The 18,513-nt window shown below is 47.1% G+C and overlaps 2 protein-coding genes across 2 annotated transcripts in view; one reads left to right on the top strand and one right to left on the bottom strand.

Annotated features, from left to right (window-relative positions):
* Positions 1-1,684: 1,684 nt before the first annotated feature.
* Positions 1,685-7,223, top strand: LOC149327233 (uncharacterized). Its single transcript, XM_089563433.1, has 3 exons — positions 1,685-2,083; positions 3,502-3,763; positions 6,511-7,223. The coding sequence occupies exons 1-3, from the start codon at positions 1,685-1,687 to the stop codon at positions 7,221-7,223; spliced, it is 1,374 nt and encodes a 457-aa protein (XP_089419559.1).
* A 9,559-nt stretch (positions 7,224-16,782) lies between these two features.
* The window catches only part of LOC149327232 (transmembrane protein 45B-like), a 43,086-nt gene continuing 41,355 nt past the window's right edge, over positions 16,783-18,513 (bottom strand). Inside the window, exon 4 of the mRNA XM_089562485.1 lies at positions 16,783-17,129. Within this exon, the coding sequence (XP_089418611.1) occupies positions 16,833-17,129 (297 nt within the window). The 3' untranslated portion in view covers positions 16,783-16,832. The remainder of the gene's footprint in view (positions 17,130-18,513) is intronic.

Raw genomic sequence — 18,513 nt, 5'->3', positions numbered from 1 at the left:
GCGAGCGGAACCCTCTCCCTCGTTACGGCGGTTGTATTGTTGCTGCTGCACAGTATTGCTCGGGAGCAATAAACGCTCCTCCGAGTAGCATACACGAGTTTGTCCCCTCTGGCCCGAACCCGCCGTGGTTGCGACTCACCGCACCGCGGGTTGGGGGTCACAGCTCTGACTGCTAGGGCTGGCACGCTGGTGCTAGAGAGCGACAACTGCTTCTAGCCCTTTGAGCGTTACCACAAGAATAACCCCCATAAGTGGCAGCTGCCTATTTGAAACAGAGCAACCGGTAAGTGTTGTGTGACGCAGGTTGCTCTTCCAGAGCAACGCTAGACGGAGCAGCTCCGCCAAGCTTCTTTTTTTGCGCAGATAGTTCTTCGGAATCCGCCGCGGTGACTCAGTGACTACTGTGCTCGGCTAATTACTCGAAAGGCGCGGCTTTGATCCGGCCATCGGCCTTACAAAAACTTTGGGACGTTAAAGCCTAAAAACCATACAGACAGCAGCTGGTCGGGAGGCTGTATATATTGCACGTATGCTTCCTGGGGTCCGAGTCATTTCTGTCTAAATCTTTATCATTTTTGGTGAGTCAGTCCTTGTGTGGCGTCTCCTTCTAACCTACAGGTAGAGAGAGGAGAGGAGCACGAGGTCATGAGGACGGTTGACAGCTGGCAGGTGCAGAGAGCTAAATCCCCGTAAACACTACATAGCAAGTAGAGGCACGTTTCGCCTGCATGGACCTCGTAAGCCCATCGCATTAAAAAATGGCGCAGACGGGTAGTGCTGGAGTTTTAGAAAGGCGGCTCGCCACCCCGCTAACCGAGTAAATGTCGAAGCTTGAACGTTCCTTCCCTTTTTTTTGCGCGTTTTGAGAAGGGTGCTTAGAGGAGGCACGGAACATTGCTTTCTTCTGTTGTTCCTTTTGCACTTTCCACTAGGTTTTCCCACAACGCACGTCGGCCCAGCTACGAGCAGGAAATCATGGACCTTTTCCTGACCCGAATACACCAAGAACTCCTCCACGTAGCGAAAGAGCCGGCCCCAGGCGAAGCAACCGAACATAGCAACATGGCGAAGCTTTATGCCAGCTGTCTGAAGTTCGTGCAGCAGGAGCAGAAAACTGGAGCTGCGCAAATCCTCCATGCCATGGGAATCAGCAAGGGAACACTGGAGGCAAGTCTCCGCACTCGTGCTAAGGGCTAAATAGAAATAACAATTACAATTTCATAACAAGAGCCTAACTTCTAACGTCGCTTTTGCTGTGGCACGCAGTAGTAGAAAAATGCGCCATAAAAAAAGCCCTCAAGAGAGTTGACAATGCATGTACTCAAAGTTTGCAGAGAACAATGGTCGATTTCGCGTGACAGCAGGGCCACCTATTATTCATACTTTTAGTTTCAAAACTCCGAAAAAGTTAACTGCAAAATAATAGTACTGTGCAAAAGATGAACACTAAGCACAGCTTCGTGTAAAACGAATGAACGTAGCTCGACAATATTTCGCCTAAGTAAACTTTTATTTTGAAAAAGATTGTCACCTACCGCATGAAATCATGCAGTCGGTCACGAGTCCCGCTGACCTCTTCCGCTTCATGATGGGAAAAAGCTTCAGCTGCGGGTTGTCCTCGGTAGTAAGCGTCACCATCGAAAAATGCTGGTCACCCCGATATCCTCTCGTCCCGGTCGTCGCTATGGGCCAGACGCTGGTGTCCACCCTACGTTACGTTAACGTCGGGTCTTATCTAAGGAGCACCATCGCGGACATCCACCCTTCGGACATCGACGCTGCAGCTATAGCCGTCTCCAAGATGGACGATGCCATCGAAGTCTGGCGACGAGAGGCTGACAGGAAGGAGCAATTCGCCACTATGCTGATGCAAGACCTCCCAGGTGCCCCGAAAGGAGTCACCTGGGTCCAGGCCCTGAACGATGCTCTGCCACGAGGCGCTGGCATGACTCCCTTTACGACCAAAAGTGAAGTGAGGATCAGGGCACGCGTACAGATCAACGCTGCCCTCACTGCACTGCTCTCCACTCCGATAGCAATCGAACACGCACGACTCTACGTCCTCCTCCTACTGTTAGCACAGGTAAGCACCGCATACGCTCAATTGCTTCAAAGCTTTCTAATACTTTTCTCATTCCTTAAAAACACTGAAGAATTTTTTCCTAATTTTTACTGAGGAGAAGCCAATTTCACATTCAACATAGGTGAATCACATTTTTCCATTCTTTAGAACTATCCGCACTTTACTGCTATGACACTGGTTGTCATATTAAAATGTTTTATCATTCAGTATGTTGTGTTTTATATTCATCTACATATGTCGGAACACGCCTCGCACTGTCGTGTTAATTATGCTTTGCAATTACAGGTGCAATCTTGAAGCAACGTAGTCTATCGCACAGCCCCCTCATAGTGTACCCTTTAAATATAAACAATATGCTGCCATTTCACATATAACAATGTGAGCCCTTCAACTCGTACTCTCGAACCTGATTAGTGTTGAACTTGGAAACAGAGCCAGGCTGACAACTGTGAAGCAGAAAATGCAGTTTAACAGGCTCATTTTCTTATTCCATGCACTCAGTGGTGACTATAAGGTCAGTCTGGACCGATACATAGAACCAGTGAATACTTCTGGGAGTATAACTAAATATTCCAAACAAGTCACATCGCTGGGTTTTAGAATAGACTATTTCAGATATTCTTTTCTTGCTCGCACTTTTGACGAATGGAATAAATTACCAAAGGAGGTTGTTCAATGTTCGGATTTAAAAGCCTTTGCAACGCACTCGCGAAATATTTGTGACTGTTTTGAGCTTGTATGTTTTTGACCCATATAACTTTTTCTTTGTCTTAATCCTTCCTGCAATTTATTGCCTACAACTTGCGCCTGCTTGGAACACTATATTGTTTGATATTGCTTCAAGTATTATTCGTATTCCTCCTGAGCGGTGATCTGTTGATGCATTGCATGTTGCTTTTGATTATTTATTTCCTCTATATTTGTGGCTGTCGTTTGTAAATGGTTTGAAAGAAACCAGTTTCGATCAGTTTCTGTTTTGTTGTGCTATTTGCCCTAAATGCTATGTGCTGAATTGTCCCATGTCTGATTGTACATTGTAGCTTCCTACAGTGTAATATTGTTAAACAATCACAGCTCCGTCCTGACATAAGCTGACAGTATGAAAGAATGAATTAACGGCAGTGTTTGTCGATTTCGACAATGGCATGCGATTTCTATACAGTGGTTTAGTTTATTGGCGTTTAACGTCCCAAAGCGACTGAAGCTATGAGGGACGCCGTAGTGAAGGGCTCCGGAAATTTCGACCACCTGGAGTTCTTTAACGTGCATTGACATCGCGCAGTACACAGGCCTATTGAATTTCGCCTCCATCAAAACTCGGCTGCCACGGCGGGGATCGAACCAGCGTCTTTCGGGTCAGTAGCCGAGTGCCGTAACCACTGAGCCACCGCGGCGGGGCATTTCTATCTCTGGAGCAGGTGACAAAGTACCGGTACCTTCTCGAGCGCACCCTGGAGCGAGCCCTGAAAGATCACGTACAGTGCCTCCAGGTGACAGGTAGCCTCTTCAGCGCTGTGTTCCCTGCCTGGGTGACCCAGACGCTGCTTTCGAGGGAAGCCGCCAAAGACTTGGATCGAATGGTGGAACTCCTCAAGGAGACCATGACTGGCTTTCCTGCGTTACTGCCCCGGCTCAAGATGAACGGTAGCGAGGTGGCGGACTGGACAGTTCGCGTCATAGGTGAGGAAATGGTCTGGAATTTCGATCATCTGACAGGTCAAAACGAATGAGCGCACGTGCACTCGGCTCAGCGTCCTGAACCATTGCTAACTACCTTTATAAAGCTTCGTAGCCTTCATACAAACATGCTTTAGCTTTCCATTGACAAACTGAATAACGTTGTTCACAAGGGTTGACGATTCGACTGTTCTTACGCAAAAAATGCTTTTAGAATTAATGCAGTCAGGATTTGAGTACACACAGAGTGCGGCTACGATATATGTGGTTTGTGTAATCAGCAGCGCTGTTTTTCTGAGCTCTTCCCTTTTGCATAACAACAAATATGAACTTTGTGAGACCCATAGCAGGCAGGCGCAGCTGAGTTGTCTTGATTCTCGTAATGCTATTGATGTAGAGGAATTTCTCTATGACGTACACTGTCGCCGTCGTTCATATGAGGCCATTCGAAGCTCTCGCATGCTGTTTCTGGCCCCAAGGGAGGCCTAAGAAGGTCGCTCCCAGTCATGAGCGACATCTGGGCATGTGGATGGGAGCTAAAAGAAATGGAGGAAAGAGCGCTTGCATGTATTTCACAGCCATTTTCTGCGCCAGTGGAAGCGCCAGTTTTCGGAGTAAGAGCACTTCGCTGATGTTATGAACTCATGCGAAAAACATCAGCAGAATACATTTTTTTTTCGCATGCAAATTATGAGATTAGAAATACTATACATCGCGACGCCTTTGATTATGAAAACAAGTGGAAGGGAGTTCGTCTTTTCTGCAGCTCACAACAGAACAGCAATACTATACAATTAACAATGCGAATGCCAGCTCTTGTCTGTGAGCAGTTTGCGCTCAAATCCGGAAAAGGGTTGTTTTTTATTCCGACCACGCACACTTCTCAGGCTTAGAACTCTTTTGGCGTGTTTTTTGTAGTACCAACCTTTCGGCCAAAAAAATGAAAATTCTTGTCACCACACACAAATAGAAATTGTGGTGCAATTCTCCGAAGGATGCGTCGTGCCATTGCTATTAAAGGGGCTCTGGAAAGGGCTGTAGTAAGTTTCGGTATGCGTGCGATGTTAAAGGACGCCGATTCACCATCATCGTCCAGCGACCATTTTTTTATCTGTTTTGTCGAAGCTCAGTTGTTTGTATTTGAAATTTTAATGCCAGCGTTCTCGCGTGCTTCCCTCCCCCTCGTAACTTTTTGCGCGCCAAAAGGTCGGCGCTTCTCCGCCGGCTCCACCGCCGGAACCGGAGCTTCCTGACACGCCGAAGCTACGCCGCTTAATGGCGGCGGCCAAGGTTGCTTCACGTCTGAAAAAATCTAAGCATTAGCCATCTCTGAGCTGGTATTCCCAGGAGTGGTGTGACACAGGAGGGTGCGTGCACGAAAATGTCGCCGGGAGTGGCTCGCCAATTTTCGCGCGGGATTTTGTGTTCTCTGCTTTGCGTAGAATCGTAATATTTGGCTCAGCTGTTCATGACAACACGATGCAATGATTGATAGAGTTGATATGGTCTCCTCAGAAGTTGTTTCAGAGCCCCATTAAATGCAAATGGCGTGATGAGATTTCCACAGAACCAAGCTATTTAGGAAGGCTCCGAATATGGTAATCAAGAAAGTATAATTAGCTGCGGAACTACCATTACTCTCAGTCCTGAATCTGACAAGGCATGTGTGCAATGGTCGTGATTTACATTTTCCTTAGTCAAATCTCACTGTTTGTTCGAAAGTCACTGACAGCCCTAATTTGCAAATCCTGCTTTGGCACATAACAGTTTCAGGCTCTCGAATTATAAAAAAAAAGAAATTGCTAACAAAATTTTGCGTCTCTTTCCTTCAATAATTTTTAAAAAAGCGCATTGCGATTCAAACTCATTTTACCTGCTTATGTTTGTTTGTGGTTTGAAAGGCCTGACGGTGTTCGTGCCACAGTAAACAAATCCCTATAGTTTTGCGGTTCTTACGCCCTCACCAATTTAGTCCTTAAACGAGCTCTCTATGGAGGCCCTGCGCTTTATACGACATTGTTGAGTATGTCTATAAACACTCAATAATTTTTGAAGCTGTAATAAAAGGAGGCACCAACTAAAACAAAAGACCAGTACTTACGAAAGGAGACTGCTGTCCGATATACGGTCGGAAGGAACGAAGAGGCACGGCAGCTCAGGCTGGACTGTTTATTTTCAGCAGAGTGGGTCCTGCCCAGAGAAGAGAGCCAAGTGCTGATTATGATAGTACATACCATAGGGAAAACGAAACTGAAAAGCAGGCACGATAATTTCATAGGGTTTGTCCGGTACAGGCGCCGGACTCTCAAGTGTGATTTTTTGAAACATGCATTTGCTGCAGAAAATGTCTCACACAGGCGTCTCGTTACAGAAAACGTCTCCTTTCTTGCGTATGCGCGTTTTCAATCCGCCGGTACTGACCACCCACCGCTTTTTACTAAATTTTCAAGACGGGACAATTGGTTCAAGATTTAGCTCTGATAGACCCCATTTAATATCGATTCTATTCCTAATGCTTTCGAGGCAATTTTATGCATTTTTATAAACTGAGTTAATGATAACGTCAACTATTTCTCTTATTGATTCCAACTTTTTGCATTTACCTTTATAGTCACAGTACCCCTCAATGAGGAACTGACAACCATACCTTATTTAAAAATAAATGGGTCTAATCTGTTTCATTCTCACCTCATTTAAATAAGACATTGCTTGCGTACATGACCTCACTGTGACCACTCTCGACGTCGCAGCGTCTTCTGTGGCCCCACACACCACCTCGTCCTCACAGGCACCAACATCCGACTCGCCGCCTTATGACGACCGCTTTCTGCTCAATGTGGCTCGGGCCAGCAGAGATCAGGCGTTTCCTGCCAGCACCATCTACAGCGCCACCTCTTCATCGGGCGACGGCAGTGACGACTGCCTCGGCGAAGACGTCGATGCTCGCACACTCGCGGCATGGCAGCTCCAGGCGACCACGTCGTACAACAGCCGCAGCGGCCGAATGTACGTCCCGGCCGTACTCTTATCGGACGCCATGTTTGTGCGTGACGACGCCGTGCTGGCCCTAGACCTAGCCACCTTGGGGTTCCGGCTTCTGGTAGCCTGGCTACGGGGCCAGTTGGAGGCTCGGCCAGACCTCTTGGAAGACCTCAAGGGAAGCTCGCAGTGCCTGTGGCTGAAACTGGAGACACCAGTCGACCTCCACCTCTCCGAGGACGCTGTGCGAGAGGTAGTGGTGACCCATTGGGCCCTTAGCGTTGCGTTCTTGGCGTCCCAATTGCCTCGACGACGGGGCGACCTCGTGAACGATGTTCTCAGCGACCGCGTCTTCTTCTGGAGGTTCTGCCAGTCCAGGTGTGGTGACGCTTTACACACGGATGCCTGCAGTTTCGTGGTTCATCACGTGCAAGGCTTCAAAGACACATTCATGTGCTCCCACTCTGCTACGCCACCATGCTGAGGCTTTGGCGTCAGTGGCGAGACGAGCGAACGCGGCAAGTCTGCTGGGCGCGTTATGCGGACCTTAAGATTGTGTACATTTTTTCGTTTCTGCTTGGTATCGTCCTTGGTTTTATTCGTATAGCGTAGCTCAAGAATTGCGCTGAAATTATTTATCACTCATTTTTTTTTATAAATTTCTCATACGCCTTGAGCACATATAGATTTTCGAAGCCGGAGTATCTGGCATAGTTAATTATAATTATAATTCATGTGCTTACAGAATTCTCGAATCAATTCCTTCGGAGTATTACATTGTATGTAGCACTGTTTTTGACGCCAATAAATCCTAGATTGCGGTTTAATCGCTGTTTGGAACATTTAGTGGAAGCCAGGTACGATAACCTACGATTGATTTTGGCTGATACGAGTGCAACTGCTTTATGACTATAATTTTACAGACGTTTTGAGGACAGTGTTGTTTATATCACGTTAGAGTTATCTCTTCTACATCACGGCGGGTGCATCGCGAAGAAGATGAAGGACGAAGCAAAAAGAATATACCGCCTGATCCGTATTTATCTGTCCGTGTTAGAAAAAATTGTCGTGCGCAAATTACTGGACTATATGGGCTCAAACGCCGACTGCAAGGCACCTTATAATGATCTTCGTCTTTCGATAAGTAATTTAACATCTAAAATTGCGTTCATTTTCTGGAATCGGCGAAAAACTGCATTCGGCTGCGGCAGAACTTTTCGTCCAGGCGAGCAAAGAAGCCACTTTGACAGGCTGCGCCATCTGGCGAGCGGTGAGGTAACCATTGTCACGGCTTGGGGCGGGAATGCGCACTTCGCGCAGTTTCTTCGAATCACGACAAGCCGGTCGTGCTTCGGATGTGCGTGTCGTCTGCTCCTTGAAGTTAACACCGCTCGCCAGATGGCGCAGTCTGTCACACTGGCTTCTTTGCTCGCCTGGACGAAAAGTTCTGCCGCAGCTGAATGCAGTTTTTCGCCGATTCCAGAAAATGAACGCAATTTTAGATGTTAAATTACTTATCGAAAGACGAAGATCATTATAAGGTGCCTTGCAGTCGGCGTTTTGAGCCCATATAGTTCCGTAGATTGCGCAGTGGAATTTTTCGTAACAGGGACAGATAAATACGGAACACGCGGTATAGACGTGCCCTGACTCGAAACTGACTTTTTTTATTGAAAGGAGCAAACATATATACACAGTATTCACGTGGAAAAACAGAGCAAAGACCTTGCGTCCAGCAAAGTCAAGATCATAAACAATCGCAACTCATCCGACACGTGGCGTAGTCCGATCAAGGGCCCCCTGAAAGCTCAAGTGAAAAAAGTCATGAATTATATAAAAATGAAACCTTTTTATCAACTAATGCCAATGATGGCTGGCTGGCGCACTGTGACTGCTTATTTCTGATGAAATAAGCTTCCGTAATTTCCCTGGTCATTTTATCCCGGTCGGGAAACAAAATTTTAGTTCTTGTTACCAAGGGGCGGCACTTCTTGTGTTTCTTTTTATCGTTTTCTTTCCCACAATCGCGGCAGTGATCTTTAGATGTGAATATCTGGAGTCCGAAGGTGAGTTAAGGTGTTCCCGCAGGCGAACGTTAATACAGCTACCGGTTTGACGAATGTAGACTTTTTGCATGATAGTGGATGTTCGTAAACTACATAACATGCGGAATCAAACCAACGGTGACCTGAGTGTAACTCGGCATTTGAACGGACCAACTCCTGAGACCTTTTTTATTGCGGTTCCTGATGGCACGGCAAAGCCCGCTCAACTTATATGGTGCCGAAAAAACAACTTCAAACCTTCCCGCTAAAGTTTTCAGATTTGTGATACTTTGTGTATGTAGGGTATGACCGCCATTTTCTTACATGCCTTGTCCCTCTTCAGATTGACAAAGTCCGTCCTCCCTACAAACAGCTAATATCCTAATCTGAAAAATGTATCGGGAAGGTTTGAAGTTGATGTTGTTTTTTCGGGACCATTTAAGTTGAGCGGGCTTTGTCGTGCCTTCAGGTACCGCAATGAAAAGGTCTTAGAAGTTTGTCCGTTCATATGGCGGGTTACACACAGATCCCCGTTGGTGGATTGCGCATGTTCTGTGCTTTATAAACTTCCGCTGTCATGCAAGAAAGTCTAAATTGGTCAAACCGGTCGCTGTATTAACGATCGCCGGCGGGAACACCTTAACTCACTTTCGGACTCCAGATATTCGCATCTTAAAGATCACTTCCGCGATTGTGGGAAAGAGAACGATAATAAGAAACAGAAAAAGTGCCGTCCCTTGGTCACAAAAACTAAAATTTTGTTTGGCCACTGGGATAAAATGACCAGAGAAATAAGGAAGCTTATTTCATCAGAAATAAGCAGTCACAGTGTATCAGCCAGCCTTCATTGGCATTAGTTGATAAAGTGGTTTCATTTTTAGATAATTCGACTTTTTTCACTTTGGTTTTCAGGGGGCCTTTGATCGGACCTCGCCACGTGTCGGATGAGTTACGATTGTTGCTGATCTTGCTGGACCAATGCTCTTTGCTCTGTTTTTCCACGGGATTATTGTGTATATATTTTTGCTCCTTTCAATAAAAAAAAGTCAGTTTCGAGTCAGCGCTCGTCTGTGTGTCTTCTTGCTTCGTCCATCATCTTCTTCGGGCTGTACCCCACATGATGAATTATTAAAAACTCGCCCAGTTGTCCGTCCTGCTTTTCTTTTCTACGCATACGCGGCGCAAAATTGTTTTGTATGAAAATGTTCTTTACGTTTTAAACCCACCGAAACTAATGCTATCTACTGCTGTATGACGCATGTCGCATTCTACAGGTCCACTTCTAGCGCAACTACTACGCCTTTGACAAGCAAATGGGGAAACAATCATATATTAAGAAGCCCATTTAAGATATTGTGCATTTGCTACAGAACAACAAAGAAAAATTTATTTCTGTTGTTTTGGCGAACAGTTAAGGACAACGCAGCGAGCTATGGAAAGAATAATGATAGGTGCAACGGTAAGACATCGAAAGCGGGCGGAGTGGGTAAGGGAATAAACGCGGGTAAGCGATGTCCTAGTCGGAATCAAGAGGAAGAAATTGGCTTTGGCAGGGTGTGTAATGCCAAGGGATGACAACCGGTGGTCCTTAAGGGAAACAGAGTGGATTCCAAGAGAAGGCAAACGTAGCAAGGGCCGGCAGAAAGTTAGGTTGCGGATGTAATTAAGAAGTTTGCAGAGATACGCTGGCCCCAACTGGCAAAGGACAGGATTAACTGGAGAGACATGGGAGAGGCCTTTGTGCTGCAGTGGGCGTAGTCAGGCTGATGATGATGTTGATGTTTCGATGAATATGGAAGTCGAACCCTCCTAAGCTCCTCTTTATCATAGCAAAGGAGCTTGTTGGAAACAATGCCGAAAAAAAATGCTTGCAACTTTTTGTTCTACAGGCATAAAAGCGAAAACTGCCGGCTGACGCTCAGAGCCTATTACAGCCAATTTCTGCGCCCTCAACTCGGATGGCTGGAGTCACACAATAGGCCCGCGGAATTTGCTGCTCAGCTAGCCGACACTAACTTGGTGGACCGCTGCAACGCGGCTGTATGCCAGATGTCTGGCCGCAACACGTGGCGCCTGTTCCGGGCTTTCATCGATCCAACACAAGCACGCCAGAAATCCAACGCTACTTAAAAAGGGCCTTGCACAACTTTACAGGAACGACAGCACAGCTAGCGCACACGCTTAGAGACCGGTACCTGTGCACCACCAAGGACTCCCGGCAGGCCGCCTACTCGTATGCAGGCGAAGGGAACACGGAGCTGGACACCCCTTTCCAGCTCCACGACCTCTGGGCGGCCTTAAGCAAGATGAAGCGTGGAACGGCACCCGGGCGTGACAAGGTTAAGGTCAAATACATGAATAGCATTTGGGACGGAGAGACTGCTCTCCCTCTCGACGGGAAGTCGGCTCTCCTGGCCTTCATCGCGAAGGCCAGCACACCTATTCATGTGGACAGCCCTACGCCCCATCGCCCTGACGTCTTTTGCCGGCAAGTGATGGACCACAGCACATTTTCGCGGACACAATGTTCAGTTCCCGCCCTCACAATTCAACACAGGATATACTTCTGGAGCTCCACCACGACATCTTAGATCCTGTCGAATGTCGCCACAATGACAAGGTGGTCCTGGCTTTGGATCTTAAAGGCGCATTCGACAATGCCAAACACGAAGTAATCCTGGACCAGCTTAGTTACGCAAGCTGTGGCCTCAAAACATTCGATTACATGAGACAATTTCTTACAGACCACCAAGTCTGCATACGCATTCAAGATGGGGAACACGGGCCATACACCATGAGCTCCAGGGGAACACCTCAATGCGTGTCCTGTACCCCATCCTTTTAAATTTGACAATGCTCCATCTTCCCTCTAATTGTCTTCTCTCCTCAGGATACATCACGCTCTTTACGCAGATGATATTACAACCTGGGCCACGCAAGGTAACCTGGGCCACATGGAGTCTTGCCTGCTAGCAGCGGGGACCCTAGTGGACGACTACGTCACCTACTGCGGACACCAGTGCGCCCCAGCTAGATATAAACTTGTGCGCGTACAGGGTCCTCCACTCTTAGTTAGAACACGCTAGCGCATGGCCGCACTCTTCAGAGGGCCACCGTGTGCGACACAGTCGCTCATCGCAGCAAAGTGGCGCAGGAGAATGTGTACCTCGACGTGGTGCTTTCCGTCATCTGCCGCTTCGCTTCGATGCGCAGCCGTTTCGGACGCAGTGACCCTCTAAAGAGCACGGCCATGAGCTAGCGTATTCTAACTAAGAGTGTACGACCCTGTACATCAGTCCCCTCGAGACAAAGCTCCGCTTTGCATCAGTCTCCCCTCCGGACCGACCCGGGAGGCGAAGGAGATCCGCATCCTTCACCTCTCCATACACCACCGACGCAGGGCCGACACCACCCTGGCCAAATTTCGCACTGTGGGAAACGAGGTGGGCCGCATGGTCCCCCGGGTCTCCAACAAGTGGAGCGGATTACGAAGCAAGGATGCACTGCAGCTTGCCAATGTTTTCGCAACGAGTAGAATCCTCTGCTCGACCCCATACTTGCACCCGCGCAAACACGATGACAACCAACTGGAGGTCATCCACCGGAAAGTCATCAAGCGGGCTCTCGACCTCCAGGTCACCACGTAAAACCAGAGAATTCTGGAGTTCGGCGTGGTGAACACCTTCAGAAAACCTCCAGAAGCCCACTTAAACAATACACGCGTCTTGCATACACTACGTCCGGTCGCCGCCTCGTGGACCGGCTGCACATCAAACACGACTACCACACTGAGGAAAGTGGAGAGTGCTAGAACCCTGGAAGCGCGCCCTCCGGGTCCGACCCCTTCCCCGGAACATGCTCAGGGAAGATCATGGAGGCCGTCGTCAGGTGCGCGCGAAAGCGTTGGAGCGATGTTATAGTCACCAACAACACGCGTAATACGTGGACGTTGCCGGCCCACACCATGGTGGGTGGTACACGGCAGCAGTCGTACACATCACCAACACAGTTAACGGGCTCACTTTCGAACTCTGCGGCGCAACACACGCGGAGGAGATTGGCATTAGTCTGGATCTCGCAAATCCCAAGTCGAAACACATCATCACCGACTCGCGAGGGGCCTGTCGGAACTACGAGGTGGATTGGGCTCCCCCGCTTTCCCGGCGCATACTGCAGTCTAGCTGCCAATACGAAGCTCCAAATCCACGTAAGCTGATTTGGGCCCCCGGTCACCCACGGACTTCAGGGAAACGAACAGTCCGCTGAGACCACCCGCGCACTGTCTCCTCGGGCTATCTGCCTGTTCTTGGAAGGCTACTCACATTAAGACACTCAGGCCCCTGCATTCAAACACATCGCCGATTACTACAGTAATGAGCACAGCCCAGCGCTCCTTGCGCTTTTCATCTCTTCTGCTCGCACACCTGAATGTTCCCTCTGGGGGCCCCAAGAGCCACATTCGACCATATTATGTTCATCTGCCCTCGTGGACTAGAATGAATGGGAGATCGTGGTCTCTAGCTCCGACCCGGCCTCGCAACCGAGACTACACTGTTAGCAAAAAAACACCCAAAAGGGAGTAAATGGCTTGTCCTCTAACGCCCACCCAAAAGGAGGTTTGTTTTACTCCATATATATGGTGCTTTTTATTTACTCCCGTATATAAGGGAGTTATTTTGTAGTGAAAAGGGAGTAAATTTTTTACTACTCACAGAGATGGAGCCCAAAAATGGCGTCATGTTTATTTATCCTCATTCAGGCTCATTCTTACAGCAGTGACAGCGGCGGAAACGGGCAGTAGCTCCGCGTGCCGCCGGCAACCCAACTTGGAAAACTGCGCTGCCCTTATGTAACCCCGTGTCACGCATTCTTTTCGCCGTCTGCAAGCCCAGCGGTGGCGTACGCGGCAGGAGTCGTCTGCTTGTCGTCTCCTTTTGCTGTACGAGCTCGTTTGGTTGGCCATGTTCGTAGATAAAGGGATGTAACATTATAATCAGTAGTTCAAAACTGAAAAGGAGACGCTGGGTAGTTTTCACGGTCATGCACCACGCTATATTTGACACAAAACCAGAGCAAAAAAAAATGAAAATACACCTGATGGTAGTTTGGAATAGCAGTGTTTGCTTTCATATTCTCTTCATTAAGTCTTGGATTTTAAACATGGCTGAGGGAAAATGTGGCCTCATGAGGTCAATCAAGAGCTTAGCGTTGACACTATGTTCTATCACAGTTCCATGTTCATGCAACACAATCTGCTGCAACACATTGCGAGAACCGCACTGAAAAAAGCCTGTGAGAATTAGGCCTAAGCGGGGGCTGTAACGGGGTGGCGACACAAACAAAGGAATGTCAGGTATCGTTAGAGCACTAGAGGCTTCACCGGAGCAATTCAATTATCTAACGTACTGCAGCGGAAAACGGCGACAAGTCGATATCTTGTACCGCGGCAGGCGCCCGTGAAGGAGCAGAAGTCAGCAGAGATCCAGCCACGATGGTAACCAAGCGGTCGTCACTCACCGCCATTATCCGACAACTGATCAGAAGCAGACGAGATGCTAGGCGGCGGGGCGGATTGCACAAAATGGTGTTTTTTTTTACTCCATTTAGGCACTGGTGGAGTATTTGGCACAATTAACTCCCTTTCTAGACTGGAGTAAGTGCTGGTGAATCCTCATTTTTACTCCCTTATTCCCTCATGGGAGTAAAATGGAGGACAGTCCACCTTTTTACTCCCCACTCATGGATTAAATGTTTTCACAAATGCAGTAGAAAGGGTGGCCTCCACCATTTTTACTCCCTTTTGGGTGTATTTTTGTTTACAGTGTAGTGCAGTGGGTGGAGAAGATCGCCTTCATACAAGGGTTGCCGGACACCACCCACGACCAGGAGCCAGCCCAAACCTCAAATTTGAACTATAAGGGCTCCACCAATAATCAAATTTTTAACCACCACCTATATTTCGTCTTCACTCTCACCTTCCTTTCTTCCCTTACCCGGGTTGAGGCGTCCACCGAGTAGTGAGACAGTTACTGCGGAATTTCCTTCCGTCAAAATCCACTAATGTTAAGAGATCGTGCAGCTTGCGGATGTTCGCAGGTGCACAATGAAAACAATCTCTGCCAAATTTCTTTTTCAGAGTTGGGGCACTACGTAGATCATGCGTTTCGAGGATTTCTTGCTTTAATGCGTGTCTTTGCATCCCAGTTTCGTAGTTTTAGGGCCAAAGCCTTTACTAGCCCGATGACGAGAAAAGCCGGCGGCGTTTGTATATGTACGAACATTGTACAAAACAGAGGATGTCGATGCGAGTCTGAGAAGATTGCGTAGGATTAAGCCTGATTACGGCTGTCTGGGGTGAATTGCAGGTGGATTCCGATGGATTGCGGCAGATTATGAGCAGATTACTTTGATTTATGGTAGATAGTGGGAGATTAGTCGATGGCTACGTTGATTTAATTTGCATTAGGCTTCAATAGGTTCGATTACGGTGGATTAAGATTTTAATACATTGGATTCAGTTACAGAGTAGTGCATTAAGTTGAATTACAGTGAACTACGGTGGTTTAAAAGTTAATTACATTAGATTAAGTCTAAGTAGGGTGGATTAGGTTGGATTGCAGGGTTGTGGCAGATTGCAGGCGTTGTCTGGCGGATATGAACAAAGAGTGTATTACGGAGGATTAGACTGGATGAAATTGGAATACATTGTTTTAAGCTAGGTAGGGTATTTTAAGGTGAATTGCCATGTACTGTTTTGAATTACGGGTGGATTCTGGCGGATTTCGATATATTAAGAGCGGGTATCGTTTCATTGAATTGAATTAGGGTAGAATATGGTGGATTAAGAGTGGATTACTTTGGAATAAGTTGGGTTAGGTTAATAGAGTGCATTGGGATTATAGTGGATTTGTGGGCGTTTTAAAAAGCAGTCAATGTTGTCGTCTTCAGAGCACCTAAGTAGTCTTATGTGCCCTGCGTAATTTATTTTGTGTTAACTCCTATTATTTATCATTTTCGGCACAGCGGGCCGAAAATGATATAGCCAAATCTTGCTTTTATGCCGTTTCAATCGCTCGCAACAAGCAGTTAAGACTGCTGCAGAAAACGAATGGAGAACGGCTTATACGATAGAAAACACGTCAATAGCACAAAAAAACGCAAGGTTGTAAACGAGAGATGTGCACATATATTGATTATTATAGCGATAGCTTGACATATGTGACGAAAATTGCACTGATAAACTTTTTGCCGTTAAGAAACCTTTGGTGCAAAATTGTTGAGTACAATATTCTGAAATACCACACGACATATATAGATCCCCGCTTGAACGAATCAGTGCGAACGTGCTTGCGTGACCCAGGCGTAGCGTGTCAGACTCGCGACGCAATGATGTGGTTAAATTCTTGACTGACTGCCCATTTTCTTTTGACAGCAACTAATTTCCTTGATATTCCTACATGTATTACTGACGTTTCGGTCATATTGCGACCTTCTAATCACGAAATTTAATGCATGAGTCACTTTTTAGTCCACAGCTCTATATGTTACGTCACAGCTTTCGATCGTTCCGGCTTTTCCGCGTACACCTGCGACTGGCTCTCCGCTGAACGCAAACTTTAACCCTATCGCTTTAAAATAGATGACTTCGCTGCGATTGAAGACAATCTCTCTTGAATATTAGATTTTGGCTGAGCTTCCATGTGTATAATCGGTGAAATGGAATTCGACATGCTGTACTCATGGCCATTTCTAATTTGTAAATCAGTAATCTCTTCTATCTCCAGAGCGGACATTGCCATGGGGTGCGTGGCACATTCAGGTCAATGATATCACCTCCTTCCCCTTGTGAGCCACCGAAATATTTGCTTGTTTTTTGTTACACGGCTAATGGTGATTACCGGCGCGTTCAGCATATTGACGCGGCACACATACACAGAGCCTCATTTTCTGGCCTGAAATATAAAAGCATTTATTGAAGAAATAAAAGCCCAGAGGTGCCTTAAGTCGAATCTCCGTGCCCCACGCTGTCACCCTTGGTGCCACTTTCCTTATTTCTCCGATGCACGTGCAAGTGAGCGTACAAACGTAGAGATGGTCCCACGTGTGGCGCTTTCATCAGTGCAACCATTCATCTCGTCTCTCGGCTCTTCTGGAACCCTGTAGTAAGCAACCGCACCACGGCGTGCAAATATGGCGCCCAGCAGCGAAACATAGACGAGAGCAGCAACCATGTGTGCGGCGAATACGGCGGCAGCCAACATGGAGTCGCGCTCACTGCGAGGGTCCCAGCGCTTCTCCTGCCGCGGGTCGAAGAGCACGAATGCGATCTGAATCAGCCACGTGCCCTGCGCCGCAAAGAGAGACGGGAACGATGTGTGAACACTGATACTGGGAAACAAAAGCGAGTGATGAGCTTTGATTTAGAGTGCGCTCAAATTTTAATAATTCCTTCCGCACTAACTGAGGTTTTCTATCATTCTGCTGATTATCCGTAAAAGTAAGCAGGCCGCATGGTTTGCTTCTCATTCGTATGGTAGAGCCCTCTTCGCTTCCCTACAGATCAAAAAGTTCTTCAAAGGTGAGAACAGGGGTTCTCCTTACCGTACAGAGATTTATAGCTTGAGGGCTGGCATGATATGTTTACTATACGACTGAGAAGCAAGCCATGCAGCCTGGTTACTTTTGACAAAGACTGTACATTCTAGCATAGGATCGCGGCCGCTGTAGTCGCGTTCTACTGCGCTAGTCAGTGCACACTAAGTGGTCATCTTGCAGTAACCTGATCTCCTCACGCACGGCGTCTCTCATAGCTTGCATCCTACTTCAGAGCCCCGCACAAAAAAAAGCACTGGAGAGAGGGTGTATTTGAAATTTTTTTTCTGGCATTTACCACGATCAAACAACCTGGTGGGAATACGACAATCCGAAATTTTTCGTTATCTATGCTTGGAAATAAAAAAATTGTCCCATCTTGTAACTATTTTAAAGATTTCACATCTGTTTTAGTGTAAGCTAGCTATTATTTGTGTTGAATAGTTACTATGAATACACTTGTGAAGTCGCCGTGGGACTTTAAAATAACCATGTATCAGCGCACATCTGCTCTATACATTAAAGGGACAGTAAAATGTTATATTTGGAGCTCAGGAAAACCGCACGAACTAGCTCTATTCCATCGCTCTTTACAGCACAGTAAAAATTTGTAATCTGTCTTATCACCGGAGCTGTCGGCAATTAAAAGAAAGACACTCGTCCTCACCCTGTACAATTTATAGGTGCCGACGAGGCAGAAAAAAAAATAACCAAAACATGAAGGCACTGCACCCGTCAGAGCCCTCCCCGTCCACCCCAGCTAAGCATGTCCGATGAGAAAGCTCGCATAGGTTGCGCACTGACGTCATCAGGGTAGGGCGGCTAATAGCACGCGATGTGGTGCAGCCTTTATCGATTGCGAGCTACTGCGAGGAGGAGTTTTTAAAAATTATTCGGAAACTATAGAGTACTATAGAAACTATAGAGTTGTAATACCCTCTAACGAGGGTCGTTAAGGTATTAAAGTGAAGTGAAGTGAAGAAGTACTCGCAGAGCTCTCAAATTTTTCTGGAATACTGAAAAAGGCTGCCTGTATATATTTCTTGTACTAGAATATGGCCATCAAAATAATCTCAAGTTCACTCTCAAGATGTTGGTTCTTAGATGCACAGTACTGGAGAAAATCAGAGTTGACCT

Source organism: Amblyomma mixtum, chromosome 10 (assembly GCF_055824585.1).
Source record: "Amblyomma mixtum isolate Tamu chromosome 10, ASM5582458v1, whole genome shotgun sequence".
NCBI lineage: Eukaryota > Metazoa > Arthropoda > Arachnida > Ixodida > Ixodidae > Amblyomma > Amblyomma mixtum.
This window is presented reverse-complemented; position numbering and strand designations above follow the sequence as displayed.

What these genes read in the sequence shown, in the direction of transcription:
- LOC149327233 (XM_089563433.1), top strand. Translation starts at nt 1,685, where the DNA reads ATGGGCCAGACGCTGGTGTCCACCCTACGTTACGTTAACGTCGGGTCT. An exon ending in TCCTCCTACTGTTAGCACAG is followed by an intron (nt 2,084 to 3,501) that starts GTAAGCACCGCA and finishes TCTCTGGAGCAG; the next exon opens with GTGACAAAGTACCGGTACCT. An exon ending in CTGGACAGTTCGCGTCATAG is followed by an intron (nt 3,764 to 6,510) that starts GTGAGGAAATGG and finishes TCGACGTCGCAG; the next exon opens with CGTCTTCTGTGGCCCCACAC.